The sequence below is a fragment of the Diachasma alloeum genome, unplaced genomic scaffold (assembly GCF_001412515.2).
Source record: "Diachasma alloeum isolate Michigan unplaced genomic scaffold, Dall2.0 Dall_scaffold_00177, whole genome shotgun sequence".
NCBI classification, from domain to species: domain Eukaryota; kingdom Metazoa; phylum Arthropoda; class Insecta; order Hymenoptera; family Braconidae; genus Diachasma; species Diachasma alloeum.
The window spans coordinates 1,287,184-1,303,668 of NW_021680343.1; the positions used below are offsets into that span (position 1 = coordinate 1,287,184).

At 38.7% G+C, this 16,485-nt stretch overlaps 3 protein-coding genes across 4 annotated transcripts; 1 reads left to right on the forward strand and 2 right to left on the reverse strand.

The window, feature by feature from the left end:
- Positions 1-2,540: 2,540 nt before the first annotated feature.
- Positions 2,541-7,849, reverse strand: LOC107037864 (non-specific lipid-transfer protein). The gene is made up of 3 exons (XM_015256645.2): positions 7,608-7,849; positions 5,786-6,599; positions 2,541-4,286 (listed from the first exon to the last, which is right to left on the reverse strand). The coding sequence occupies exons 2-3, from the start codon at positions 6,589-6,591 to the stop codon at positions 3,473-3,475; spliced, it is 1,620 nt and encodes a 539-aa protein (XP_015112131.1). The 5' UTR covers positions 6,592-6,599; positions 7,608-7,849; the 3' UTR covers positions 2,541-3,472.
- A 141-nt stretch (positions 7,850-7,990) lies between these two features.
- On the reverse strand, positions 7,991-10,899 carry LOC107037871 (WD repeat domain-containing protein 83). The gene has a single exon (XM_015256658.1). It carries the CDS (start codon positions 9,771-9,773, stop codon positions 8,868-8,870), a length of 906 nt encoding a protein of 301 aa, XP_015112144.1. The 5' UTR covers positions 9,774-10,899; the 3' UTR covers positions 7,991-8,867.
- Positions 10,900-11,014: 115 nt separating this feature from the next.
- LOC107037849 (kelch-like protein 18) lies at positions 11,015-16,230 on the forward strand. Of its 2 annotated transcripts, XM_015256634.2 has the most exons (5): positions 11,015-11,474; positions 11,694-11,982; positions 12,066-12,196; positions 13,125-13,622; positions 14,778-16,230. In XM_015256634.2, coding segments are annotated over exons 1-5 (1,884 nt in total). In that variant the 5' UTR covers positions 11,015-11,472; the 3' UTR covers positions 15,742-16,230. The 2 variants fall into 2 exon arrangements, with proteins under 2 accessions (XP_015112120.1, XP_015112113.1); XM_015256627.2 differs by lacking the exon at positions 11,015-11,474 and having other exon boundaries at positions 11,499-11,982.
- The last annotated feature ends 255 nt before the right edge of the window (positions 16,231-16,485 follow it).

Genomic DNA, 16,485 nt, shown 5'->3' on the forward strand with positions numbered 1-16,485 from the left:
TTATGTCATAATATCTGAATCATCTGAATGAAATTTTAATTAGAGTTCAATGTGGGGTGATCATCGATGCACTTTATTTTGTGAAAGTCATGCTCTGTAATTTTTTGTCTTTTCAGTTTTTACGATATCTGAGAATTGACGGGATCGATTGAGATATCTCGTTAATTTTCATGTTGCCTCTAATCAAATAACTCGGCGTTATTTGGTTAAGGCGAATAAGGAATATAGCTCCTGTGCGATTAGAAATCTTGATTGAAATTTTATTCCAATCAAATGTCAATCAATTTCAATAATATTTAAATAATTGATAAGAACCTACGAAATTTCTGATTTTGAATGCTTCTAATCTCATATTTAGTCTGTGGAATCAACTTCCTAGAATTACAGATTGTTAATACGTTGATTTATTCATTCAGTAATATATGAATCATCTGAATGAAATTTTAATTAAAGTTCAATGTGGGGCGATTATCGATGCATTTTATTTTGTGAAAGTCATGCTCTGTAATTTTTGGTCTTCTCACTTTTTACGATATCTGGGAATTGAATCGATGAATTCAGATGCCCTATCAATTTCCATGTTGCCACTAATCAAATAACTCGGCGTTACTTCGTTAGGGCAAATAAGAAATATAGCTTCTGTGCAATTAGAAATCTTGATTAAAATTTTATTTATTCGGTAGTTGATAACGACCTACGAAAATTCAGATTTTGGATGCTTCTAATTTCATATTTAGCCTGTGGAATCAACTTCCTAGAGCTATAGATTGTTCATCCGTTGATTTATTCATTCAATAACATCTGAATCATCTGCATAAAATTCTAATTACAGTTCAACGTGGAGTATTGATAATCCATGAATTTCATTTTGTGAAAGTCATGTTCTGTATTTTTATCTTTTCACTTTTTACGATATCTTGAAATTGAATTGATCAACACAGATGCCCCATCAATTTCCATGTTGCCACTACTCAAATAACTCGCCATCACCTCATTAATGCAAGTGAGAAGTATAGCTTCTGTGCAATTAGAAATCTTGATTAAAATTTTATTTATTCGGTAGTTGATAACGACCTACGAAAATTCAGATTTTGGATGCTTCTAATTTCATATTTAGCCTGTGGAATCAACTTCCTAGAGCTATAGATTGTTCATCCGTTGATTTATTCATTCAATAACATCTGAATCATCTGCATAAAATTCTAATTACAGTTCAACGTGGAGTATTGATAATCCATGAATTTCATTTTGTGAAAGTCATGTTCTGTATTTTTATCTTTTCACTTTTTACGATATCTTGAAATTGAATTGATCAACACAGATGCCCCATCAATTTCCATGTTGCCACTACTCAAATAACTCGCCATCACCTCATTAATGCAAGTGAGAAGTATAGCTTCTGTGCAATTAGAAATCTTGATTAAAATTTTATTTATTCGGTAGTTGATAACGACCTACGAAAATTCAGATTTTGGATGCTTCTAATTTCATATTTAGCCTGTGGAATCAACTTCCTAGAGCTATAGATTGTTCATCCGTTGATTTATTCATTCAATAACATCTGAATCATCTGCATAAAATTCTAATTACAGTTCAACGTGGAGTATTGATAATCCATGAATTTCATTTTGTGAAAGTCATGTTCTGTATTTTTATCTTTTCACTTTTTACGATATCTTGAAATTGAATTGATCAACACAGATGCCCCATCAATTTCCATGTTGCCACTACTCAAATAACTCGCCATCACCTCATTAATGCAAGTGAGAAGTATAGCTTCTGTGCAATTAGAAATCTTGATTAAAATTTTATTTATTCGGTAGTTGATAACGACCTACGAAAATTCAGATTTTGGATGCTTCTAATTTCATATTTAGCCTGTGGAATCAACTTCCTAGAGCTATAGATTGTTCATCCGTTGATTTATTCATTCAATAACATCTGAATCATCTGCATAAAATTCTAATTACAGTTCAACGTGGAGTATTGATAATCCATGAATTTCATTTTGTGAAAGTCATGTTCTGTATTTTTATCTTTTCACTTTTTACGATATCTTGAAATTGAATTGATCAACACAGATGCCCCATTAATTTCCATGTGCCGCTAATCAAATAACTCGCCGTTACTTCGTTAAGGCAAATGAGAAATATCGCTTCTCTGCGGTTAGAGATCGTGATTGAGATTTTATTCACGAGATAATTGATAAGAACCCAGGAAAGTGCAGTTTTTGGATCCTTCTAATTTTACGTTCAGCCTGGGGAGCCAAAGTCCTGGAGCAATGGAAGATTGATAATACACAGACACGTGAATGTGGAACACTTACTTCTAACGGAGGTGTCATGTACGTTACGGTCTCCCATGTATATTAAACTGTCTGAACCATCTGCAACCCTCGCCTTCAGATCCCATTGTGTTTCACAGTCTGGCGTCTAGCGATGCAATGAATCTAGGACGCAGTCAATTTGCCAGCAATTGGTTGTATCTCGTGCAATTCTTCAGATTCAAACATCATATTGACTCAAACAACGCACGACATCTCCCAACCCAATTGATTTTATTGAAAACCACATGAGTATACAACATATTACATAACATTCTCAATATAAAAAATCTATTTGATTACAAATTTGTTGATTATCATTGATTGTTGATTATCACTAAAGTCCCTCCCTCCCCTCAACCCTTTCGTATTCGATATAATGTTTGATTCATAAAATCAAGTTTTACAATGCACCTTGCAATCATGAAATTGAATTCTCATCATTTATAATGATTGGAAATACATGAGGTGAAAAGTCCATTTTTGAAACATTGCCCACGATTTGAACAATTGTTTGAACAAACTCGCAATTCCTCTTTTATTTTATGCTTTATTCCATTCTTTATTTTTCCCCTGATTTCCACTCTCTTGTACTTGAACTTGTATATTTTTGTCCCAGATGATTATTTGAAATAAAATTGCCCTGCTGAGGACCGCGTTTAGCACTTGAAACGTTGGCAAAGGATTCAGAATAAATTGATAGTGTTGTGCATATCATGACGGCATAAAGGCCCTACTAAGGTGATGTTATTATGATTTCCATTCTCCCCTGATCGCAATAAAATCATGTCAAGTGTTTTTTCTCTTCTGAAATTGGTGACAAACAAAATTGTATGATATTTTTACTCGCATTGCGCGAACCTACTGCATGTCTCGAACATTCCATAAATAAACTATTCACCTAATTACAATGTCAGCGTAACAGCCTCTATAAACCCTCAAAGCTTCGGTTTGGAATGTGCAGAAATAAATTGACTCCCCTCGAGATGTACCTTTTGAGCTTTCATGGCCAGAGGAATTGTCCCCAAGCCTCAAGAATAACCATCAGAATTCACAATTTCAACTCACAATGTCCCCTGCATTCGCCTCGTTCTACTCCTCTCCTACTGAAATAATTCCCACCTAATCCTAGTCCCATTAGGGCCCAGCCTACAATTTAGCCTTGAGAAGCTCGATTTTCTTCGCTGCTCTCTTCTGCAGTTCAGGCAGCTTCATGGCCAGCCCCATATTCCCTTTGATCTTGATTTTCCCCTGGAAGAATGCCTGCTGTGGGTTGAGTTTACCAGAGATGAAGTCCATGATGTCAGTGTCGCTGATGGTGAAGAGAACATCGGGTTTGTCCTTCCCATTGAACTCCACAGAACCTTTTCCAGTTTTAGCATTGACGATCCAGTATCCCTCAGCCCCACCGGGTCCATTAATGATCTTGAAACCGTAGATTCCCCGGAATTTCTCGATGAGATTGTCCTCGTCCTCTTTCATGGCCACTTCGAAGACTTTGAAGACTACATTTGCCTTGAACTGGTCGGGGGAGGTTGCTGCATTCACCAGGTTCTTCCTGATGCCACCGGGGAAGCCGAGTTTGTACAGTGCCACCACGACAGCACTACCAAGACCGATATTGTGTTGGAGAGCGAGTTTAGCACCGGGGACTTGTCTCTTGCCTGCTTGGCCTCGCAGCTGCCAGCAGAGTTCTGCACATTGGGCTAGGCCAGTGGCACCCAGGGGATGACCCTTCGAGATCAATCCTCCACTCGGATTTATCACGTATTTCCCTCCGTAGGTGGTGTTCCCACTGTCGATCAGCTCCCCGGCTTTTCCCGGGGGACAGAGACCGAGGGCTTCGTATGTGATTAATTCGTTTGCTGAGAAACAGTCGTGGAGCTCCACAACGTCCACGTCGGTGGGACTGTAGGGAACGCTGGCAAATACTTTGTCTGCTGCATTCTTGGTCACGTCGTATCTGATTGATAGAGAATATTTAGTTCACTTGGTGGAAAATTTTGCCTTAAAGAGTAACAAGTTAAAGTTCGACTGTAATAGCAGGGGATTTCGTCATTGAACATTGGGGATTTGATGGAGAAAATAGTGGTGACTGTAAATTTCAACTCAATTGGTGAATGAGAATTGATGCAAATCAGAAAAATTCTGGTGAATACATTATTGAATGTTTAATTAATTGGTAATTCTGCTGAATATTCATGGTCTTATTGAAAATTCAAGCAATTTGGAGGTTTCTTGGATTCTTGCTACTCAAAAATTCGAAATTTCATAGAATTTTCAGTTGGAATTCGAAATTTCATTTCAAATCGTACAATCGAAATTTCCTTGAATTTTCAGTGAAAAATAGTGAAATTCAAAATTTTTATTAACTATTAAACTCTCCATGAAATTAAAATTTTTCTCTGACCGTATGGATTTGCCAGAAGATGTGGGAATGTTTAGGGATGTTCAATGAATTTTCTATCTAGCAACAGATCCACTAATATTTCAGAGAATTTCGCCATTGAAAATTGAAAATTTTGATGGAGAAATCAATAGAAACTGAATGTCAATTCATTTATACCATGAAAATTCCTAGAACTCAGGAATATTCGGGTAAATACATTCTTGGATGTTTAATTAATTGACAATTCTCTTAAATATTCATGGTCTTATTGAAAATTCAAATAATTTGGGGGTTTCTTGGCTTCCAAGAAGAAATTTCCTTGAATTTTCAGTGAAATTCAAAATTTCACTATTTGTTTTATCCTTGAATCACATTACATGTTGCTCCCCTGACGATAACTATTAAACTTTTCATGAAATTTAAATTTTTGTGAGAAGATGTGTTCCACTCGTATTTCAGAGAATTTCGTCATTGAAAATTGACAATTTGACTCCAGGAAGATTCAGGTAAATACATTTTTAAATGTTTAATCAATTCGAAATTCTGCTGAACACTAATCTATTCACTGAAAAATAGGATTTTTAATGAGTCACGTGAGACAAAATAAATTGAAACCTCAGAACCACACTTGCTTGAATCTCCCCAATTTCCAAACACTACCATCTACATATTGACTCCAAACTCAATATTTCATTGTATTCTCTCAATTCCGAAAAAAATCCACTGAAACTCCGCACCACTGGACTTTGATTCAACAATGTTAAATATTCACCAATTTAATGCTTAAAATTCAGTAGCGAAGTGGTAAAACGTTACAACCCAATTTCGACTATTGACCAGTTTTCAATGAAAATCTCGGAATCTAAAGGCGATAGCAAAATTTTCATTATAACCTTTTTTACAGAGCTGAGTGAGAGCTACAACAAATGTAATCACGAAAATTTCGCTATCTCCCTTAGATTAGGAAATATTCCTCAAAAACGCAACTGGAAGATGAGTCGACTTTAACCGTTTTGCCACTTCGCTACTGAATTATTCCGCACGTTGTTGTCAACCTAAAAAAACGGACTCACCCAACGACTTTTATGCAGCTCCGCTCAGAAAATGTCGAAGCAGTGTCACTGGTCATTTCCATAGCAAGAATTTCAACCGCCTGTCCCTGCAAATTGTGACGTCGAACGAAATCCTCATTGGCTAGAATGACCGCTGCAGAGCCATCGGAAGTCGGACAACACTGTAATTTAGTTAATGGCCCAAAGATCTTGGGTGAATTCTTGATCTGCTCCAGAGAATACTTCTCTTGGAACTGTGAGTACGGATTGTTGACCGAGTGCAGGTGATTCTTAAACGCTATTTTGGCGAAATGGTCAGGTGTAGTTCCATACTTCTGCATGTGTTCAATCGCAGCATTGCCGAATAATTGCGCTGTGATGGGGCTCTCGCTCAGCCCAGCAATTTCCGCCATCAGGGTGACATGCTTCTCAAGGGGATTCGGTCGTTCAGGGAATTTCGCGCTCAAAGAGCCCTGCTCCATCTTTTCAAAGCCGAGAGCTAGGGCGCAGTCGGCTTTCCCCGTTTCTATTATCTGCTTTGCCATTATTAGGGCTGTGGAGCCAGTGGCGCAGTTGTTGTTGACGTTGTAGACTGGACAGCCACTCAGTCCCACTTCGTAAAGGGCCCGTTGACCACAGGAGGAATCACCGTAGACGTAGCCCACGCAGGCAGCCTTTATCTCGTCGTAGGGAATTCTGGCGTCCTTCAGGGCCTTTGTCACTGCTTCCTTCGCCATTTGGGGGTAATCGAAGTCATCTCGTTTTCCGGGTTTCTCGAACTTTGTCATACCCACTCCAACGACGTAGACTGCTTCTCTTCGCACCATTTTTTGAGCTGGACAAATATTTTGGGAATGGAGACGCACGAAAAAATAGCGAATTCGATAGAAAATTTGAATGAATTTCTGAGGAAAATTCTAGTAGTTTTTGGATGATTCCGTTGAAGAATTCCGCTATTTCACTGGGCGTTTTTTTTCATAAAAAAAACATTTTCTATAAATGTCCAATAGGAACTATTCAAGGCCCGAGTGCATTATCTTTTGAACGTTATCTCGATCATTTTTTCATCTTCATAATGTAAAAATATATCACAATTTCCATTGGATTTTACGTCACGCAGGTGTCCCTAAAAATTATGATCGTACAATCAAAAAACGTAAAAACTGAAGATTTTCAAAGAGCGTTTTTAATAAAGATTAAGAAATAAGTCCGATAGAGAGAAAATAGTGAATGGATAATTTATCATTGTAACTAACGATCAAACAGCCATTGACTACTGTGACGAATAACGACCTAAGCCATTAGATACATCAAATTATCAATTTGTAATTTCCTCCCTATTGGGTTTATTTTCCAATATTATTCAAAAACGCTCATGGAAAATGGTCAGCTTTTTTCAACGTTTTTTGAATTGTACAATCATCATTTTTGAGGACTCCAGGGCTATATAAATCTGAGTAGCAATTGGAGATCATTTCAGATTGTCAAAATGAAAAAAACAACCAAGATCCCGTTCGAAAGATAATCCACAGGGCCTTAATTGAAAAAATCAGTAGAATGTGATCTTTTCACTTCGCTTCACTCTTTTTCTCCTCTTTCGGGCCAATAAATTTCCGTAGAAAATATTCCGACATTTATTTATTGATATTATTAAAATTTGCCAGAGAATGGCAGTAAACTTGAAAGATAATCGTAAAAACAGAAAATTTTACTTTCTATGCAAAACAAGATTTACAACGCCAGTGTGTATTCGAGAATGCAGGACAGGGAGAAAGTTCAATTTATTTCTCCACTTTTAAGACTAGCAAAAAAAACTGAAAAAACTTTCTCTGGATTAATTCACCTGTTGAGACGTAAATGTTGTGAGATAGGACCGGAGTTGAATTGTTGACCGATTGAATGGAGCCAACGCCTTCACTGTGACACTGGGAATTAATGCAAGACGACTTTCCAATGTTACTGATACTGGTTACAAAAATTATAACGACCGACGCACTTTGGCCTGTGTTCCAAGTCAAGGAAAAAAATAATAATGCATACGTTGAGGAGTTAATGATGGAGATGACTCTGTATTAATGTATGGTGAAAAAAATCCGGGGTTATTTCGCGGACATGAACACGTCGTGCCATCTACAGACGTCGCCACTTATTGAACCGGGTAAATTCAATGAGATTTTGTGACTGAAAAATCCCCAAGACTTCTTGGATGCATTTTTCAACAATTTTTTCAGGACTTCATCATTAATGAAAATTAATTCATTGGACGAACATTATTTTCCAGAGTTTCAGGTCTCCAATAATGCACCTTTTAAACTAGGGAATAAAAAAAACACTTATTTTCATTCGTAACTTTTACTGTCGTAACTGTTTACTGTTGTTTTTTTTTCAATTTTGAGATTTCTTTTGTTTAAGATATTTTTGTCACAACTTGTAAATAACTAGTGGGTTGATAAATAGAATAAATAAACGCCCTGATGAAGAACCCTTTGTGTGTTCGAAACATTGGCAAATAGTGGAGGAATTATTTTTTTCTCTTAATTCTCTCCTTTTTCAATTCTTATTAAACAGCCCCAAGACTTCTTGAATGCATTTTCAATAATTTTTTCAGTACTTCATCATTAATGACAGTTAATTGATTGGACGAACATTATTTTTCAGAGCTTCAGCTCTCCAGTAATGCACCTCTCGAAGTAGATGACTGTCCGAAGAAATTCTTATCGAGTAAAAGGAGCATAAAAAGACAGTTCTTTTCATTCATAACTTGTTGGTGACAGTTATGAAGGGCTCCAACAGGTGTCTGTTTACTGTTGTATTTTTTTCAATTTTGAGATTTCTTTGGTTTAAGATATTTTTGCCATAACTTGTAAATAACTAATGAGTTGTTAAATATAATAAACGAACACCTTGATGAAGAACACTTTGTGTGGCAAATGATGAAAAAATTGTTTTTTTCTCTCGATTATTTCCTTTTTCAATTCTAATTAAAATTGCTGTTACGACCGTCCATGGCTGAGAAGGTGGAAGTTTTTTGGAGGATCATAAACAAGAAAATTACATACAGAAAACTCCAAGACCTCTTTAATCTCCCCAGCTCCCTACAAAATCACGACTCATCTTTCTTAGCAGTCCACATAAGAATGCAGCTCCCATTAGCCCCCACAACGCAATTCTCCTGTGGATGAACACTAAGAGAGACAGTTGGATGCTTCGTCGCCCTGTCCCCACTGAGTTTTCCCAGAACATCCTGAGTGGCCAGATCCCACACCCAAATGTTCCCATCAGCAGACCCAGAGAGTACTTTAGTGTCATAGCAGTCAACACTGGACTCGAGACACAGCTCCTTGACAGAGTGGCCCTTGAACTCCCCTAGCAGTTCCCCAGTGTCTTTATCCATGAGCCTGATGACCCCATCAGCACAGCTAGCCAGGACGCACTGTCCATCCCTCGTGAAGCTGGCACAGACCACAGGCTCCCCCAGGCAATCCGTCACAGCCTCTCCAACTCTGATGTCGTACCTCCTGATCCTGCAGTCGAAGGAGGCTGCCAGGATCTCGTGATCAGTCACTCTGACGCTGGAAATGGCGTCTTTGGCGTCGTTCAGCGTTTGCACTGGGTCGTAGGACCTCGACCTCATGTCCCAACACATGACTGAGTTGTCGCGAGACCCCGAGACCCCCATCGAGGACTCCTCGTTGAACCTCACAGCTGTCACCCCACCTGCATGACCTCGAAATCTCCTCACTGGGGAGCCGGTGGCCACGTCCCACAGGATCACCGATTTGTCCAGTCCACAGGAGAGTATCTGGCTGCTGTCGCAAGCTGCGAAGACGTCCATCACGTCGTCCCCATGGCCACTGTACGTTTTTAGTAAAGCGCTCTTGTGGGGATTCCACAGCTTCACACGTCTGTCTGAACCACAGGTCAAGCAGTATGCACCGTCCACTGAGAATCTCACTGCTCTCACTGCACCGTGCTTGCTGTCTATCTCTTGGATGAACTTGAATTCCATTTTCAAGGGCTTTTGAATGATCTTTTTATTTTTAAGTTATTGAGGTGTTTTAATTTATTTAACAATTAATTATAATGGTAATTGGTGGGAAGGTAGGCGAGTTCAAACAATTAATTGATTGATTGATCGATTTACTAGGATTTATGATTGGTTTTTCAAGTTAATTCAGTGGGGTTTTAATTTAACGGATCATTTCTTGCGGAAGATTTTCGGAGGAGTTTGACGTTTGTAGGAGATTTTTTGAAACATAAAAATTCAGACAAAAAAGTGAATTCTTCGAGATCCGTCCACTTAAAATCGCATTTAAATTCCACTTCCAATGTCTTTGGAATGATTTTTTATTTGTTGAATTACTGAAGTGTTTTAATTGATTAAACAATTATTTATAATTGAAATTGATGGTAAGTTCACAGAGTTAGAGTCATATCTCCACTATGCAGGTCGAAACAATTAACTGATGATCGTTTTATTGCGATTTATGATTGATTTATGATTATTACGATTTATGATTTCAAGATTAATCGAGTGGGTTTTTAAATTAACGGTTGATTTCTTGTGCAAGTTTTTTCGGAGCAGTTTGACGTTTGTAGGTTAGTGGGCATGTTTACATTCGACTTGATCATCACAAAATATTGATGGTGCTGACACTTCCCAGAATCCAGCGACAACAAGTAGATTTTTAGAACGCATAAAAATTCAGACAAAAAGGGAATTCTTCGTGAATTTTTTTATTCTACTAGGGGTTCAACGGCTTCAAACGTCTGTGAGCATATCAGGCAGTAGGCGCCGTTCACTTAAAGTCGCATGTCTCCATGTTTGCAGTCTATTTTCCGGATAAATTTAAATGCCACTTCCGACGTCTTTTGAACGATTTTTCTGTTTGTTAAATTATCGAACTATTTCAATTGATTAAACAATTAATCCTGATGGCAATTAATAGTAAATTCACAGAGTTAAAGTCATATCTCCACTATTCCAACCAAAACAATGACTTAATGATCGTTTTATTACAATTTATGATGGATTTTTCAAGTTTAATTGATTGGATTTTTAATTCCACTGTTGATTTCTTGCGGAAGTTTTTTCGGAGCACTTTGACGTTTGTAGGTTAGTGGGCATGTTTACATTCGCCTTGACCATCGCAAAATATTAATGATTCGGTCGCAGGGGGCTAGGTGGTGCTGACACTTCTCGGAATCCAGCGGCAACGATTAAATTTTTAGAGCCCACAAAACCCCAAACAAAGAGATGAATTCTTCCGTTTTCTTACCTCCCAATTTTTACATTAAAACATTGTTTCATTCGTGTCAAGAAATAACCGAGTGTCACTGTCTTGTCAACAATGAAAATTCACTGACAATGAAAGCGTTCATCTGGGTTTAACCGATTGCGCATTTTGGAGTGGATTACCAGGCATTCGATTTCGAATGGCTAAAAAAAGTGTAAATGCGTGGATTTCGCATCGTCTGCATAAGGCAGAGGAGCAACATACCGGATGGTTCCAAGTTTAGACACAAAGAAAGCCCAAGTTTAAAAGGAGTTGCCCGAGCTTTCTGTGAATCACTCGTAGAAACACTCCGAGCACGTGTGAAGATCACCTCAATGAGACAAAAGTGAAGTTATAAATACAGATCGCACCTCGTGGATTGTTTCGCTGGACTCCTTTTGTGCCCCTCGACTCTGGGATTGAGCGATTCCAATGTAAATAATTCCCCCCTCTCAGGTGTCTTTGTTTACTCACGGACCAGTGTCCCAGGGGGTCAAAGTGCCTTTGAAATTTCGTCAAACGTTCAGTTAATCTCGAGACTCGTTGGCTTTCACTCGGAATTTAATGCTATTCGGTTTTTAACATGCTTGGCGAATTGTCGAAGGAATTTTTATAAATAAAATGAATAATCCTCCGCGGAATGATGTTCGCAGGCAGGCGACTGGTGGGGATAGATTGGCTGCATTTCGTCTCGGCACATCGAGGCCTGCAGTAGTTGAAAGACGCGCCGGCCTGCCAACGGTGCGCCATCACCGTAATTACGGATTAACGTCAACAAGGGGTAAAGGGAAGACTATGTGCCTCGCGGAACAGTTAAAAGCTTTCAAAATTGATAATGATAACGAGCAGATTGTGTTCCAAGAGCCCGAGCTATTCGCACAGGGCTTTCCGATATTCGAGGAGATCAGGAGGCAGGGCAAACTCTGCGATGTCACGCTCAAGGTAGGGCATAACCTTGATGGCTTTGTGTCAAAACAAAGGACTTGTTTACCGGATTTTACTGAGTGATTTTTGACTTTGGACAGATTGAGGATCAGACCTTCAGCGCTCACAGAATTGTTCTCGCTGCCACTATTCCGTACTTTCACGCTATGTTCTTGAATAATATGATTGAGAGCAAGCAGAAGGATATTACGATACAGGGGTTCGATGCAATGTGAGTAGAGAAGGGGATTTTGACGTTTTGATGGGTGGAGCGGGTTATTTTAGTGCTGGAATCTCAAGGGAAAATTTTGACATTTTTAATGGAAATTCGTTGGTATGAAATTTTCGGTGAAATCGGTGGTTTTCAATTGTATTCAATGATACAGCAATTTTCGGGTCGATATGACAATTAGAAATAGGCGTGGGTACTTTTTACTTTTTAAAAAATATTTGTAACTCAGAAGCAGATTTATCAGTTGAGAGCAGTTTAGGCTCATCACAGAGAAACAGAATTGTTCTTTTCTTTGACGAAAAAATATAGGATATTACGATACAGGGGTTCGATGCAATATGAGTAAAGAAGGGGATTTGACGTTTTGATGGGTGGAGCGGGTTATTTTAGGGCTGCAATTTCAAGGGAAAAATCTTGACATTTTTAGTATAAATTCGTTCGTATGAAATTTTCGGTGAAATCGGTAGTTTTTAATTGTATTCAATGACACAGCATTTTTTAGGGCGATGTGATAATTAGAAATAAGGGAGGGCGGGGTAAAATGATCACTTTTGCATTTTTTAAAAATATTTATAACTCAGAAACAGATTTATCAGTTGAGAGCAGTTTAGGCTCATTACAAAGAAACAGAATTATTCTTTTCTTTGACAAAAAAGTATTTCATTTCATCAACAATTCAACCCGTCATTAACATTTTTAAAAAATCAACAATGGATTTCTACGAATATTTTATGTTTTTTTTTTGCTACATTTTGTTACAAATTTTCATTAATATTCTCAGTCAACTCGTTGTTTTTTCAATTAATCAACCGATTGATTGCTATTAGTTAATTATCGAATTGTTGAATTGGTGTTATTCCCCATATTATTGATTCTATTATTGACAATGTAAATGGAATACAACTCACAATGCAATGAATTATTTTAGTGCACTGGAAGCCCTAATAAATTTCGCCTACAGTGGAAAAGTCACCTTGAACAAAGACAACGTACAAAGTATCATGATGGGTGCTTCTTTTCTCCAATTAACCAAAGTCCGTGACGCATGTGCTGACGTATTAAAAACCCATTTACAACCACACAATGCCCTGGGGATTTGCAGCTTTGCGGACAGACTTAGCTGTCCAGGTCTCGTGGAAGAAGCCACGAAATACATTCATCAGTACTTTCATCATGTCTCACTGTCTGAGGAATTTTTGTCGCTACCCTTTGGCGAGTTGAAGGAGCTCATTTGCAAGGATGAATTGTATGTAGTGTCTGAGGCACAGGTGTTCGAGGCCGTTCTTAGGTGGGTTAAACACAAGGAGGAGAGGATTGAGCACCTGCCGAAATTGCTGATTCTCGTGAGATTACCACTGCTCAGTCCTGAGTACCTGGTGGATCATGTGGCTAAAGAAGAGTTGATTAAACGCTCTCACGAGTGCAGGTACTTGTCACTGAATTTTTTTTTATAAAGGAACCCAGATAAATGAAGAATTCACATGAAATAAAACTTTATTCCACATTTTTCTATTCTATAGGGACAAAAGGGGCAAAATGAAACAGTCGAACAACTACTGTTTGACGCAGTTCAAGCATAAAAAAATTTGTTTATCAACTTTTTTTTTTTATTATTGGGAGTACTGATGAGAATAGTAATTTTCTATTCTATTCAGTAGAATGAACGAGTGGGTTATCATGTAAAAAATTGGGATAATTAAAAAAAAATTGAGGTCCTGGTACTTGGTCAAAGTTTATTAATTTCACGGCGCATGAAAAACACGGGTTTTTTCATCTTCTTATCATAACAGAGCAGAAACTATCGGATGAAAAAAAATGCAACTCCGTATTGGAGTAGAGTAATATTCAGTCTAACAAATGAAATTGGCTTCACAGTCGTGCGATTATTTTTCACGAAAATATCAGTCTCCAAAATTTGCGGACTGCATTTTTAAGAAGGATCGGGGAGGGTAGAGTAAAACGGACACTTGACTTTTTTTGAAATATTCATGACGTGTTGAATTGTTCATGAAATGGAATAATTTTATTATTCAATTGAAAAACAATGATTCCTCTTTGTGATGAGCTCAGACTGAGCTCAATTGATAAATCTGTTTCTGAGTTATGAATATTTTTTAAAAAGTCAAAAGTGTCCATTTTACCCTACCCTCCCCTAGTAGGGGACATGGGATCGAGATCAGGGGAGTGGGCTTCGTCAGTGGAGGCAGTCGATACGCTACATAGGGGTTTCAAATATCAGTGATTTTTTCGCAACGCATTCTTCTCTACCGAATAGAAAATCATTATTCTCGTCAGTACTCCCAATAATAAGAACAGTTAATACACAAATGTTGATAAAATAATGTTTTTTTGTCTGTTTCATTTTACCCTACTCTCCCCTACTTGAAATTCCTTTTTGCAATTTTTCTCACATTTTCCTTACATTTCTCTTTTTTCTGCTCTACTATACGCATTTGTGCAAAACATGTTCCAAAAAACTGAATAAATAATAAGAAAAATAAATAAACCATAAAAGTGACTCCAAGTCAAAATGAATGACTAGATGTGAACATCTGATAAATTACTGAATAATTCTCCCCAGAGACCTCCTGGACGACGCCAAAGACTGTCACCTCATGCCCGAGCGCAAGCACCTCCTGGAATCCTTCAGATTTCGACCCCGCCTCTGCAACGACCTCGTGGGCGACATTTTCGCAGTGGGTGGTCTCACTAAATACGGAAACTCCCTGAGTACAGTGGAGGTGTACGACCCCTACAAATGCACCTGGAGGCGATCAGAAGCCATGACGATGGACAGAAGTCGAGTGGGAGTGGCCGTTCACCAGAACAAGCTCTACGCCTTCGGTGGGTACAACGGTGTCGAGAGGCTGTCCACAGTGGAGGTTTATCATCCAGCCTTGAGGAGCTGGAAGATCATCGCCCCCATGCACTACAAGAGGAGTGCAGTGGGAACGACTGCCCTCAACGATTATTTGTACGTCTGTGGGGGGTACGACGGAGTCATATCCCTGAACATCGTCGAGAGATACTGTCCAGCCTCGGACAAATGGCAAATTCTTCGGCCCATGAATAAGCATCGCTCTGCAGGCGGAGTCATTGCATTCGAGGGCTATATTTATGCACTAGGGGGTCACGACGGCCTCTCCATCTTCGATTCGGTGGAGCGTTATGACCCGCAGACTGGCGTTTGGACGACAGTGAAGCCGATGTTGACGAGGAGGTGTCGTCTGGGGGTGGCCACTCTCTATGGAAAGCTCTATGTCTGTGGGGGCTACGATGGCTCGACATTTCTGCAGACAGTGGAGGTCTACGATCCCCAGAAGGACACCTGGGAGTTTGTCGCACCCATGAACATGATGAGGAGTCGAGCAGCTCTTGTTGCCAACATGGGAAAACTGTGGGCCATCGGGGGGTATGATGGTGTCTCCAATCTATCTGCTGTCGAGGTTTACGACCCCAGGTGCAATACCTGGTCCTTTGCTGCTCCAATGTGCGCCCATGAGGGGGGAGTGGGCGTGGGAGTCATTCCAAATCCCTATTGTTAGTTTTTTTGGGAGGGGAGGCAGGAGCTTCCGCGAGTGAAGGGGATTATGATTGTCGGAGACTTTTTTAACTCGATTTTTGGTTCATACCTTGATAGATCAAACCCAGAGTTAACTCTGGGTCAATCCTGGGTTCATGGAAAATACCCAGCGAAGAAAGAGAGAAACTCTGGGAAATTTTCATGAACCCAGAGTTAACTCTGGGATTGATTCATCAGGGTATTTTTTACTTTTACGGTAATGCATGGTCCTGCCTTTGGGGGAGGCTTTTATGAATGAGATGAGCAATGATTTTTTTTATTTAGGGTATTTTGTTGGAGGAATTGTAGAAAATTTTCGGAGATAAGGATGTGATCTCATTTTGTACTGTTTTAATTTATACTTTATATTTTATTGTAATGTGATATGAGGGCGACAAATGGGGAGTTTTGATTGATTGGAGAATGGAAAATGAATGTGGATAAATTGATATTGAATAAATAAATAGGAGCAAAGAAATACAGTGAGTTATCTCATTTCATAGATTTTCCCGGTAGGAATGCCATTGCAAAATTTATGGATGACAGAATTTTCTCAGGTGAGTCATGCCAAGTTTCTCGTGGAAACGGAAGTGATTTCATCCTACTCATTCCAACTGTAATTCAATTTATAAGTGAGGAAGTGGAATTGAATAAAATTATTTATGGTTCATGAATGCTTCTAAAAAGATTGAAATTAATAAAATAAAATGGAGAATAACTTTAATAA